At 36.6% G+C, this 14994-nt stretch overlaps 1 protein-coding gene across 1 annotated transcript in view; it reads right to left on the bottom strand.

Annotated features, from left to right (window-relative positions):
• The window catches only part of SEMA3C (semaphorin 3C), a 171936-nt gene that overhangs the window by 71345 nt on the left and 85597 nt on the right, over positions 1-14994 (bottom strand). Inside the window, exon 5 of the mRNA XM_053926661.1 lies at positions 7588-7707. Within this exon, the coding sequence (XP_053782636.1) occupies positions 7588-7707 (120 nt within the window). The remainder of the gene's footprint in view (positions 1-7587; positions 7708-14994) is intronic.

The raw sequence follows: 14994 nt of genomic DNA, 5'->3' as shown, positions 1-14994 counted from the left end.
TTGCAGGAATTGGTGAGACTGTGTAGCTACCACCCGCTCCCCACTGACCTCCTCCACCACTGCAGAGCGCTCCTGGACTCATGCGGTTATAATCCAGACCTTGTCATGACCAGCCAGGGACACGGTCTACTCAAGCACTCTGCAATAATTCTTCACACTCATCTCCCAAGAACTCCATTTTTTCCATTTCATCAGCCTTTTCTCTTCTCTATTAGCCAGTTTAGATTCCATAATTCATCATTTCAATATTTTTGAAAAAATATTAAAATTCCTTGAATCTGTGATTTTTTTTCATGGCATCCATAGCCTGGAAGGCCATGTCTACCCACATTCTCCATACTTGTCTCCAAACTTCTTAGCAGAAGGTGATCCAACAAAGTATATTCAACAAAGTATATAGATTTATGACCACCAACCCAAAATGGACCCTCTCTACTGCTCAACAGCCGTTCAAGGACGCTCTTGTCAATGGTTCTCCTATTACTAATTTCAAACCATTGCCACTTTAGTCAAATCTCCTAACTTATTCTCAGCTCATATGATTAATAATCACATGGTTCAGAAAGTGAAACCCTTAAATGAGATGTATTCCACTTTAAACTACCATAAATATATATATATTCTCTAATATATCCAATAATACATGAAAGAAATTATTTCTCTGATTCTGAGGCCAATCCTTCCAGTAATTCTTTGGACCTCTTCGAGTCTTCTTAGGCAACTTTTAATTTCCACTATCCCTTTTCTTTCTTTGATCTTGTTAACTGGATCTTTTACATCATCATCTAAACAATCCCTTCAGCTCCTACATATTTCTCTGTCAGAGTCACACTTTTTAAAGAATAACATATACTCACTGTCATTTCCTGATTTTTTACCGTCTTCTCAATCCACTTTATTTAGGCATTCAACCTCAGTTGTTCTAGTGAAACTCTTTCTGATAAGATTCTCAATCACAGTCATGCTACACAATTCAGTGCTTATTTTGTACACCTGATATTACTTGGACTCTCAGTGGTATTATAGATGGCTGCTCACTTCCACCTTTTCGAAATAACTTATTTTTTAAAATTATTTTATTGTTGTTTAATTACACTTCTCTGCATTTTCTCCCCACCCCTCTGCCCCAGCCCAGCCAAACCCACCTCCCGCTCCTGCTTCCACCCTCCCCCTTGGTTTTGTCCATGTGTTCTTTATACTAGTTCCTGAAAACCCTTCTCCCCACTATCAAAATAAGTTATTTTTATTTCAGAACCAACACACTGTGGTTTTTCCCCCTACTTCTCTGCTGTTTCTTTTTAGTACTGCTTGATGGTTCCCTTTCCTCCATTTGGCCATTAAAGTCAGGAGATCCTCACATCTGAGTTATAGTCACTCTTCCCTTTTCACACTGTCCTCTCCCTGCATGATTCACCCCACACTTTGGGCTTCAGCTGCTCTAATAAAACAATGACACAAACATTCATATAGCCAACTTTATATTCAGCTGCCTACTTGATATTTCAAGTTGAAATATCAACTTTCAACAGCATCTCACAATCAACAAAACCAAACCGAGGCTCATAATCTTAACCTCAAACATGGTTCTCTTCACTGTTCCACATCTCATTCATGGTAACTATATAATTAAAGAGACCAAAAATAATAAATGATCAAAAATAACCAACAAAATTGTCAACATCTCTATTATATTTCTTTTTTCTTACCACCAATATCACCTACATTGTTGTACACTTTGTGCCTAATTCTCTTGTCTTCATTGCTACCACCTGACTAGAATAATCCCTTTGCTGGCCCACTGTATCAACTCTGTAATTTATCTCACCACAGGCCTCCCAAATACTCCCTACCCTAAATTATTTGTAACATGCACAAGTGACAATTCTGGTCAAGCTATTTTCAGCTTAAGATTGTTCCAGGCATGACATAAATGCAGTACTTGCCTCCTCTCACAACCACATCAAAATTACAACTAATCTACAAAACAACTATCAATCAGAATCACCTGAAATCTGGCTGAACAGAAGTCCTACAACTAGGAAGTTAAAGAAGAAGCCACACTGAGACTGTTAGGAGGCACAGAGACGAGGAACCAGCTGGTCCCATACCCATGCTTGGCAGATAAAAATTGGGAGAGATATCTCAGCTCCAGAGATCGCCTTTGAGGAACAAGGCTCCAGTGCCAGGAAGATAAGTTCCCATAACTTCTGCCTGTAAAAACCAGAGGGGATTGAGGATGAGGGAGACAAAGGGCTTCTAGAGTCCCAGGCAATTACTCTTAACAGGCCCACACACAGACTTACTCGGACTCACTCCCTCTGAGCTCCAGCACTAGGGCAGCAGCTTCAAAGGCACCAGAGACATAGGGAGAGGAAATGAAGTGTCTGGCGTCAAGGCAAGAGCTAGAGGGCAATTTTCTCTCAGGCAAAAGTGCTGGCAGGGGAAATTGTTCCTTTGACAGACGAGCCCTGCCCTCACAGAATCAGCCGGCAAGTACTGTATCTGAGATTCCATTAACAGGGCTCACACTGTTTGCCCCACCCTGGTGATTCCCTGAGGCTCTGCCTCTCCCAAGTTTTAGACCCATCCAAGCTGTTTTCAGTGGATTTTCCAAATGAAGAGCCTGTCTTGGCTCATGCTTCAGATTTTCCTAAAATCTCTCAAATAAGCAGCATCTGGCCTTAGTATGCCCCATAACTTTTGCTGAGTGGCCCCAGACCTGGCAGTATCAGCAGCTGGCTTTGGTTCACAGCTTGGCCTTGCCTGGGCACCTCCAAGCCCAGCACAAGTAGCAGCCATTTGCAGATTGCTTAGTAGGTCAGGCTGGGTGGCTCCAGGCAGAACTCCATGGCCTATACAACCTGGGAGGTCCCAGAGCCATCGCACCCCGTGGACAGCTTCAGACGATTTTGAGGCACCACCGCCCCCCCCCACCACAAGATACATACATAAAGGGCAGACTCAGTGGATATTAGAGCCCCACTGAAGTAAGTCCTGCATGGTGCACCTCTGCACAGCTGATCTTCCATGGTGATCAGAGGTTGGGAGCAGTTGGTAAAAGCCAGTCCTTGTAGCTGATTATCCTGAGGGTAAATTCCTCCCATTGACATGCCAACAGCAATCAAGACTCAACTATAACAGGAAGGTATACTCAGCCCACACAGGGCCACACCTTAAGTGCCCAGCGTGGGTGATTGCAGAGGCAGTGCCACTGGACATCACTAAACACCTACTACATTAGGCCACTCTACCAAGCCTGGGAGAAGTAGTAGCTCTACCTAATACTCATACATAGAAACAAACACAGGGAAGCTGCCAAAATGAGGAGACAAAGAAACATGTCCCAAATAAAAGAACAGAACAAAACTCCAGAAAAGGAACTAAACATGGGCCAAATATGGGGACAAGCAATTTACTAGATACAAAGTTTGAAACACTGGGTATAAAGATGCTCGATGAACTTAGGGAGAACATCAATGGAATAAAAAAGGACCAGTCAGAAATGAAGGATACACTAACTGAAATAAAGAATAATTTATAGAGGATCAACAGAATACTACACAAAGCTGAGAATCAAATCAGCAATGTGCTAGATAAGGAAGCAGAAAATACCCAATCAGAACAGAAAACAGAATATAAAAACTAAGGATAGTTAAGGAGCTTCTGGGACAACTTTAAGCATACCAACATTTGCATCATGGGGGTGCTAGGAAGAGAAGAGAGAGAGCAAGAAATTGGAAACATATTTGAAAAAATAATGATGGAAAAATTTCCTAACCTGCTGCAGAAAACAAACATACAAGTCTGGGAAGCACAGAGAGTCCTAAACAAGATGAACCCAGAGAGGTCCACGCCAAGACACATCATAATTAAAGCGCAAAAGGTTAAAGACAAAAAGAGAATCTTAAAAGCAGCAAGAGAAAAGTGGTTAGTTGCCTACATGGGAGCTCCCAAAAGACTGTCAGCTGACTTCTGAACAGAAACTTTGCAGGCTGGAAGGGACAAGGAGTATTCAATGTGATGAAAAACAAGGCTTACAACCAAGATTACTCTACCTAGCAAAGCAATAATTTACAATCAAAGGACAGATAAAAATCTTCCTAGACAAGAAAAAGCTGAAAGAGTTAATTATCATTGAACTAGTATTATGTAAAATGTTAAGGAGTCTTCTTTAAGGAGAAGGAGGGGGAAGGGGAGGGGGAGGAGGAGAAGAAGAAAAATCCAAACAATAAAATGGCAATAAATACATATCTTTCAACTATTGAATCTAAAAACAAAATAAACAGATAAGGTTGACAGAAGGGAGGGGAATTCGATGGGTGGATGAAAAAATTGAAGGGATTAAGAAGTACAAATTGGTTGTTACAGAATAGTCAAAAATAGCATAAGGAATATAGTCAATAATATTCTAATAACTCCTTATTGTGTTGGATGGGTGTAAGATTAATTGGGATGATCACTTACTTAGTTATATAATGTCTAATCACTAAACACCCTAAACTAATATAATAATGCATATCAACTGTAATTGAAAAAGAAAAATAATTTAAACATAAAAAAAGATTGTTACAGGTGCTTCTTCTTTGATACAGCAGAAAGAGCAGTATCTTAAAAGTAGCTAAAAAGGTCTGACATAATTTTGTTTCTGCCATTATTCTTATTAAATTGATGTGTATTTGTAGTTGGAATCAACAAGAAAAAACAATAAGACCAGAAAGAGAATCGGTGATGAGGAATCAAGGGACACAGGCACAGAAAAATGTTGGATTTTATATACAACAGTAAAGATGTTGAAAAATAGAGGGCATGACCAACATGTTACAGACAGGTCTAGGGGAAAGAATGCGGATGAGGGGAGCCAATTTGGTTATTGCTGTGACAGTGTGGCCTACTAGTTGGAGAGGTTTTGTGTATAAGAGAAAGAAAGGAGAAGAGTCTAAAGAAAGTTATGGACTCAAGATAACAATTTAAGCAAAGAAAACATCATCCTATTTTTAAATAGAAAACACTGTAAATGCAAGGGAAAAGGAATGAAGACATGAAACAGAGTGATAAAGATTATTAATCAAAGAAATTTATTGATAAAGAAAATGTACAACTCTTCTGAAAAGAGGAAAGCTACAAAGATGCATACACAGAATAGTTTGGTGACTGATTTACTTCAAGAGTACAAGGAATGATTTGGATGCCTGTGACATTCTTGGTTTTCTGTGATATTCTTGGTCAGCCAAGGGTGAGGTTATCTGCTTGAGGAGTGGCAGGGTCGGGGGCTCAGATGGTATTCAGTTGTTGGAACTGATACCATGGAGACCTCTGATAAAATCAACCAGAGATAATGTGTGGTGATAGCCCAACTCTTGTTTTGGATTGATGTTATATTTCTTATTTTAAATCATTATTCATGTGTATTGCTTTACCTTTTTCTAGGAACAGAAGACAGAGAACAAAGATAGTGGATAAAAGAAAAGAACTATATGGTTAGGAATTGATGTAGCAAGGATTGCAGGCTGTCTGGATGGACACTGTTGAAATGCACTAGGAACGCTCTGAATCAGTCTCGCTAAATAACGGGAAGTGACAGGGTATAAGGAGAGTGTGTTGCTCCAGATGTGAAGTAGGCCCATAAGATATTCTCTGAGAACCAATGAATTGCAATTTAACAGGCAGACAGAAGGTGGTGGGTAGTGTGTCACAGAAATAAAGCTGAATATTTAACGAGTACTCCACTCTAACCTGGTTCACTTTCAAACTGGTTTCAAATCCATGAAAAATGACATATCCTAGTAATAACACAGGATGCTAGCAGTAAGTAGTACCTCTTGTCGTTACAAAACACAATGTTAGTGATGAATAAGAAGGGAAATTCTTTCCAACTACAACTCTCTGCATCGTGTGGTAATTTTATGCTAGGGGACCTTTTACCCTAAACTAAAGAAAATAAATAGATGTTGGATAAAACTGCATTTTATATTTACTATAAATATGACATTATGAGAAAATCCTTTGACCTGACTACCAAAGAAAGCATTATAAAGCTTAAAATTCATAACCCTTTTCGTACTGAAATTTACTCTTAACATGTTCATATATTATTACAGAGATTAATTAATGGAAATGCATCCCCTTTGAAACTTATCTTTAGAAGTGAGGCTAAAGTAGTCCATATTTAATAAAGTGATTAAAATTTATTCCATGCCGGTTTTCCAAAGGAGATTATTGTTTTTTGACTGACTTTCCAATTAAGTCTTGAACTGCATGGTGGGCGATTTGTACATGGGAAAGTGATTTCACTTGAAATCCGTGTTCTGAAAACCCGATGCTATTGTTGGCCCCGTGCAGTGACTGCGCAGCCTTCCGCAGAGTGTCGGACAGACTGCAGACGTCTGGGGCAGCCGTTTATTTAATCAATTGATCACAGGCCTGTGGTTCTAATGACAAGCTCAGGGCAGCTGACTGTACTCTTCCAAGAAGCGTAGCTTTACATTTCTTTAAGAATTTTAATATTTCATATTATCTTGAACCACCTAGAAATGTCTCAGGATGGGTCAAATTGTAATTACTCAGTTATTTTTAAGCAACTTTTTATGCACCAAAAGTTATATATGTATAAATTACATGTACGAACAATTAATAATAAAGGACTATAGAGAGATTGTTCAATTATACTCAGACTGAAGTAGATTAATTTTTGTTAAAGGAAAATAAACAAGGCATATCAGTAGCAATATTTAATTTTTTTTTAATTCTAATCTGTAAAATTGAATTAAAACATTACTTAAGAACTGGATTTTCTAGATTTAACTTGCATAAAGAAACCAAAGCCAGACATTTTGAAAGAATTCAGTTTTTAAAATACTTACATTAAGTAAAGCAACACATTCATTGGGCTAATGAATAATTAGTCAATAATTGTGAAGTGGGATAAACACAGTTTTAAACTTCACAGGTGAGGTCGAACCAGCCATGTAGTTGATTAAACATCAGCTATATATTTAGTCTTAAAATATACTGCTGTTCATAGAACCCCAAATCATTCTAACCAATGGAAGCTATAATAGGCTAGGATACCCTAGGATAAGGCTAGTAAACTGCTGTTAGTCTAAAATCAAATTATGTTTCATTAATTACATAAAGTTTTCTACGACAGGCACTTGGCATCCTGCTTTACACACCTCTTACAAGTATTTATCTCGTAAAAGTTTACCAAGTTTGAAACATAAATAAGAAATTATTTAAAACAGATTAAGGAAGTCAATGTATAGTACAATATTTCTACAATTTGCAGTAAATATAAGCACCTTGTATTCTAATTATTATGAAACCACATCATTTTCTTTATTTTTTGCTGTTTTCCTATTCTGAATTATAGATATAAGTATGAATATATACATATATATAATTAAAGGCAAAAGACAGTATTTTAAGTAACTTGACAGACACATACAAATTGTAATATATTTTGTGTTTACAGGGCTTGAAACTATTTTATGACTATTGATGATATTTCTAAGTTTTTACTCTAAAATGCAGTTTTAAGTAATCACTGACACTAGCCAAAACTAAGAATGAAAAAAGTGTTACACTTACCTCTGACCTCCTCCCTCTGTTCAAATAAGTACAGACTGGGCTGAAAGCACCGCTCCCACAAACATACAAATGAGTGCGGTTGAAAGCCTGAATTACGCGGACGAAGTTCCCACAGCCATGCTAAAAGAACAGGTACAACGTGCAGTTAGTAACCGGTGATCTTATTGCTGTTTCTAAGTATTACCGTGAAACTTTGTTATAAGTTCTTCTTTCTGCTCCTACCTTTTTGATGTTAGGAGATAATAAGGGGACAGCCTGGTTTTTAGCATTGCTTCATTTCAGGTGGAAGGGAGTCCAACTTAGATAATGAGTAAACTGGCATGACTGTCTCCTGTTTCATTTCTATATGCTGTGTAAGTTTTTATATTCTGAAACTTTCTGAACTGAACCTTCACCTGAGATTAAGTACATCAAACTGTTTCTTCAAATTTTCTTCAAAACTTTATACGAACACATATGCATACCTACACATTTTATATGAGTATAAACACGTACGAGTATTAAGTGAAACTGTCTTTACACAAGGCCCATGTTACCACCAGCACACAACAGCAGACACTAATTGCGTTTGCAACTGTTGAATAGCCAAACCTTGAAAAAAATGCCAGCAGGGTTGCCTTCTATGAAAAATGATGCAATTATTAGCCTTTATCCGTGATCCCCTGAAATACTTTCTTCTCTAAAATCTCCTTCACACCTGCTCCCAGTACAATCACTGGAAATTGTCATTTACTCACTCAACTTAATGAAAAATTGCTATTATAATTGTAAGTTGAATACAACCTTACAGAAGTACATGCACTAGGCCATCACCAAATGCAGATCTCAGGGACTGAAATAATCCTACATTTTCTACACTTACTAGGCTCTCTATCCTTTGCTGACCACAAATTAATTGAGCCTGAGATTGAATGTTGTTCCCTTCACAAAGCCATTTTTCTTTCAAAGAACACTATTAAAAATAATGGAACAAATCAAATACAAAATGTTTAATAAAAAACACATCAAAAGATAGAGGTTTTCCCAGGGGTGGTCAGAGATTATAAATTTTTTTCTTCTAGACATCATATATTTTTACTAATATTTTATAATGCACCTTATTATTTATATTAGTAGAAAGGTAAAAATACAAATTGTGCTAAAATAGAAGTTATAAAGTCAATTATTATTTTATATTTTCCCATTGTTTTTCCTTTTATATTCATTATTACTTCACAGTAAATATATGCTATTTTCTTATGTAGTAATTTTATATATGTTTTTAGTATCAAATATTCAATCATTAACTCTGCTGTCAACAAAATTAAACCTTACGGATCAGACTATACACTTTATTTTGATTTTAAGACATTAAGGATTTTTGTTAAATATATCGTGTCACTGTATCTTGACACCTGTTTATAGAGGTTCTTGTAAACTGACCACGTAGCTGCAGGTGATAATGTGCTTCTCTGGAGAAAAAGCAGAGATGAAGTGCGGTGTGTATATAATATGTCTATGTTTAAGGTATCTGTGAGCAATGAGACTTGTGTTTATTTTTTTCACATTCAAGCTTAGTCATTCTGGATTTTGTATACACTATTTTTTCATAAGGTATGAATTCAACCCAACTCTATTAATAATAGGCTATGTCTGTCTCCTCTTGAGTTTTACAGACCACTTGCTGTCATGAATTACTGGTACTGGTTAAAAACAAAGAAAGAAAAAGGAAAAGAAGTCACTAGAATCTCTTTTATAATTCAAATATAGTTTATAATTATTTTACATATTTTATATCTACATATTATATATCTTTATTATGGCTAATATTTGTTGCAGATTTATTATATGACATTGAAATAATAATTTTATATATTTAACTTCTTTGCTTCCCAGGAGGTTGATTCTTTACTTCTGTACCTCACATTTATTTAGCATTATATAGGCACTTAACATTCACTCAGTTTTTTTTTTTTTTATATCAACCTCTTTTAGAAAAATAAAGCTTAGAGCTTTTTCAGTTAATTTGCCTGAGGCCATATAACTAGAAAAGGCTAATGCAGACTTCCAAGCACAGATGCGTCTAACCCATCGTGCAGTTTTAACCACTTTATAATATGTCATTGTGTTAGGAACATAGTTATTAGAGGAGAGTTTTTATAACTGCTATGTTTACAGAGTTCCTCCTTTGATGTTAATTGTTTTTAATCTTCTCAACAATGTTCCAATTAAAGTATTAGTCCCAATTTAGTGATGAGGAAATTGAATTTCAAAGAGGTTAAATGAAATGTGCTAGGTTTCATAAGCAACTGAGCTGGGTCTTGATCCATGGCCACCCTGCGCCTTCCAGCTTTTCCATAGGAAGGGGCTGATTAGCCATGAGACAGATTCCCGTGCCATCTGATGATGCTAGCTGTACCCCTCCAACCTTCCCCACAGAGAAGAACACAAAAGAAAAACACGTCATTTGAGTTAATTATTGAAAATCATGTTCTAGGTCCTTTCCATTTCCATTGTATGGCCTTAGTTTCTGTCCATGTTATTTCTGACCTGGACCATTGCAATTCTACCAATTTCATTTGGCAAATATTTATGAACCAGTACAAGCACATGTGCTTGCAACACTGCAATGAGTAGATTCAAGTCCTACTTTCAGAGAAAGGAAGGCATCATATATCAGGCTGTGGTAGATGCTATAATAGGGTTGTATTTTTCGAAATGTGCTATAGAAGGAAAGAAGAGAGTGAGCAATGGTGAACTGCGTTTAAAGGTTTGAAAAGGATATCACTGGAGCTGAAACTTGTAGAGTGAGCTAGAGATTTTGACAGGCAGAAGCACGAGGACAAATTGTTCCTACAGAAAACAGAGCATGAATTAAAAAAGGAGGCATGTGTGAGGATTTACTTGGGGAATAGTGCCCAGAGCGGGTGGAGGACTGCTGTCTGCTGGAACAAGGAGGGCAATTAGCCTTGGTCTGCCATCGTGCTGGATGGGCATAGGGAATGGACTTAAGTACACAAATGCAGAGCCATTGAACATGAGGATTTATCTTTTACTACCACTTTGAACTTGAGACATTTAATTTCTCTGTGCTCCAGTCTTTTTATCTGTGAATGGTGATGATAATATTTGTTGTGAGCAATATGAGGGGGGCAAACATAGGTTTTCAGATGTTGGTATGGAAGACAATACAATGATTAATAAATGATAATACAAGAATAAACTTTTGCATACTCACAACTATAAACCTACTTTAAAGCACTAAGAATAGTGTCTGGCACATAATAAATACATACCGGGTTAGATATTAGATTCTTTCACGTGCATTTTCAGTTTCAATTGTCAGTACAAACCTGTGAAGTGAACAGGACATTTGACCTGCACAGAGCTTAGTATAGGCCCTGACCATAGCAAACATCCACGAGAGCTTTGGGGAACGAGGCTGCAGTGAAATTCAGTACCACGGATGTTTCTGTTCATTGTTTAACTCTATTCTGAATGTATTTCCTGGTATAATGCTAAATGTAAAAATCAGGATGCTAACATAACAGAATGTTTTACTTAATCCTATATATGTTATATAATAAAATGTTAGAATAACATACCCCCAACTTTTAAGTTACTATGTTTGGATAGTGTAATTTATTTTATTTACTTCACAGTATTACAGCATTTACTGGTGCTCTGTATTGTTCTAAGCTCTCTGCAAATATTAACTCATTAATCCCCTTATCAACCCAATCAGATATATACTATGAATATGCCCATTACACAGATAAGAAGACTAAAGCACAGAGAGGCTAAGTCTCCAGGGTCAAAGAGCTAATAAGAGATTGCTTTCTGTTGCTGTCTACATGCTTTCCTGGGCCTTGGAAGATTTCTACACTGAACAATAATTATTTATACAATTTAAAAATAGATGTTTCAAAAATATATCCTGGAGCACAGGTGAATAGGACTTTAAAAATGTGATCACTCTGTGGTCCACGCCATGCAATAGTGTAAGTGCGGTGCTAAAGTAAAGTGTGTTTTCCAGTAGTTTAGGGTCCTCTAGTCACAGAAATAGGGAAACGAATACTCCACAATTAATAAATCAAGGTTGACATGGCGTGCATGTAATGCATAGACGTCTAATTACATGGAATCCTGCTTAATTTTCAAGGAACTCTTTCAGTATTTACTTAGCAAATCATAATGCCCTATCTCATTGGATATGTTTGACAGAAAGTGCTATTGTTTAGCTCAACTTATTTAGAATGAGTAAAATATTAACATTTAGAAATAAATGGAGCATGTAAGAATGTGCATACATAGGGCAGGAAGGGAAATAGGAGATAGGTTACACTTTTCTTAGTTGAGGCAAAACAAATTTAGCTATTTTCCCACCATGATCATTTATTTTCTTTAAAAACATTAGGTTATTGTAGCATGATGATATAATATTACCTCGTATCAAATTATAAATTATAATGAATTATTTTTTAATAACTTTAAATTTTGATATAAGCAAAAATCTCAAAGAATAAGGAATATTTGATTATGGGTTTTATTTTTCCTTTTAATTACTACAGCAATATGAATTTTAATTGTCATTAGTTTTGCTTAGTAGATGATTAACATAATAAAATCAAAATGTTTAATTTAATCAAAATGTACTTCTAAAATATGTGCAACCCAATTAACAATAAACATTGTTAATGTAAGGGCACTAATAAATTCATTATTCACTGTGTGGATCCACCAACTTCTAACACTCACTTGGAAGATTCCCATACTTCCTTGCTTCCATCTCTATATTTCCAGATCTTGTTTAAATGTTATGAAGTAGCCAGATGCAGATCTGGGCCCTGGGAATAATGACACGTCCTAAAAGGCATTTCCAATCATGAGGGGAGAGTTAAAGATAAAAGTGCAGTGGAAAAAAGTGCTGGCATGTTTCAGGCGTGCACATAGTAAGTGACTCCCAGCTAAAATGATGAGAAGATAACTAAACATGAACAGAATTACATGTAGCATGCACCAAAGGCTGAAAAAGGGAAAAGTCAGTGTCACTGAAATAAAACAAGGGGACAGATTTACATAAGACAGCATAGTTGCTACCGTGGCTGTCCAGTCTTTCCTAAACATCCCAGCTGCAGTGTATTTTATCTTCATCTTTTGTGTGTGCCCTTAGTATTTATCATACTCTTCCTAGTGAAGTGCCATGTTTTATTAGCTAAAGGTGCAGGATCTAGAAGCACATGTGCCTGAGTCAAACGGTGGCCTCCCACTAGCTACTAGTGCAGCTTCTGGTAAGCTCCTCACTCACTCTATCTTGAAAATGTAGATGATGACAATACTGTCCATCTTGTGGCTATTATTGTTTGATAATTATTGCAGGTATGTCTTGTCATATGTCTCTAGTATGTTGTGAAGACTCTTAAAAGTAGGACTCCATACTTATGCAACTCTGGTTTCTTCACAATAATGAATATGTGCCAATTAAGTATTCAATTTCCACATTTAAAAAAGATGAAATATGAAGCAATTAGATGACATTTATTCCAACAAAGTCTAAAAATTTTTTAATATTTTGTTTCATCAGAAAACTACACAACACTGAAGAAAGAAATTAAGGAAGACACAAACAAATGGAAGCATATACCATGTTTATGGATTGGAAGAATTAACATCATCAAAATGTCCATACCACGCAAAGCAATTTATAGACTCAATGCAATCCCTATTAAAACACCAATGACATATTTCACAAATATAGGACAAACATTTCAAAAATTTATATGGAACAACAAATTACCCCAAATAGCTGCACCAATTTTGAGAAAGAAGGACAAAGTAGGAAGGATCACAATACCTAGCATCAAACTATATTACAAGGCCATGGTAATCGAAACAGCATGGTACTGGCATAAGAACAGACACATAGATCAATGGAACAGAATAGAGAGCCCAGAAATAAACCCATGTCTCTGTGGTCAACTAACATTTGACAAAGGGGTCAGAAGCATAAAATAGAGCAAAAGTAGCCTCTTCAACAAATGGTGTTGGGAGATCTGAACAGCTATATGCAAAAAAATAAAACTCGACCACCAACTTACACCATACACAAAAATAAACTCAAGATGGATAAAAGACTTAAATATAAGTTGTGACACCATAAAAGTCCTAGATGTGAACATAGGCAGGAAAATTTCAGATATTCACGCAGCAATATTTTCACTGATATGTCCCCTAGAGCAAGGGACATAAAAGAAAGAATAAACAAAAGGAACTTCATCAAAATAAAAAGCTTCTGCATGGCTAAAGAAAACATTGGCAAAATGAAAAGGGAACCAATCATATGGGAAAATAGACTTGCCATGATGCCTCACACAAGAGTTTGATCTCCAAAACATAAAAAGAACTCACACAACTCCACTCCAGGAAGACAAACAACCCAATTAAAAAACAGTCAAAGGATCTGAACAGACACTTCTCCAAAGAGGACATACAGAGGGCCCAGAGACATATGAAAGAATGCTCAACATCACTAGCAATCAGAGAGGTGCAAATTAAAACTACAATAGGATACCACTTCACACGGGTCAGAATGTCCATCATAAACAAATCAACAAACAACACGTGCTGGTGAGGTTGTGAAGAAAAGGGAACCCTAGTATACTATTGGTGGGAATGCAGCTGGTGCAGACACTGTGGCAAACAATACAGAATATTCTCAGAAAACTAAAAATGAAACTGCCTTTTGACCTGGCAATTCCACTGCTGGAATTATACCCTAAGAATCCTGAAAAACCAGTTTGAAAAACCTATGCACCCCAATGTTCATAGCAGCACAATGTACAATAGCCAAGTGTTGGAAGCAACCTAAGTGCCCATTAGTAAATGAGTGGATCCAAAAACTATGGTACATTTACACAATGGAATACCGCACAGCAGAAAGAAAGAAGGAGCTCCTAGCCTTCATGACAGCATGGATGGAACTGGAGAGCATTATGCTAAGTGAAATAAGCCAGGAGGTGAAAGACAAATACCATATGATCTCACCTATAAGTGGAAACTAATCAACAAAACAAACAAACAAAATATAACTAGAGACATTGAAATAAGGAACAAACTGACAGTAACCAGAGGGGAGGGGAGAGGGAAATAATGGGGAAAAGATGGGGAAGGGTCATCAAGAAACATGTATAAAGGACACACAGACAAAGTCAAAGGTGGGTAGGATCAGGGGTGGGAGGTGGGGGTGGCTGGGGTGGGGGGACTGGTAGGGGGACAATGAAGATTACTGTACTTGAACAACAATAAAAAAAAAGGCAAGAAAAAAATGTATAGAAAATACAAAAAGTATTTTGTAAAGAAAATTTTTAAAAGTTTAATAAAAACACATTGTTTTGCAATACTCTAAAGAATTATTTACCATCATTTTTC

This window comes from Desmodus rotundus, chromosome 6 (assembly GCF_022682495.2).
Source record: "Desmodus rotundus isolate HL8 chromosome 6, HLdesRot8A.1, whole genome shotgun sequence".
Lineage (NCBI taxonomy): Eukaryota > Metazoa > Chordata > Mammalia > Chiroptera > Phyllostomidae > Desmodus > Desmodus rotundus.
This window is presented reverse-complemented; position numbering and strand designations above follow the sequence as displayed.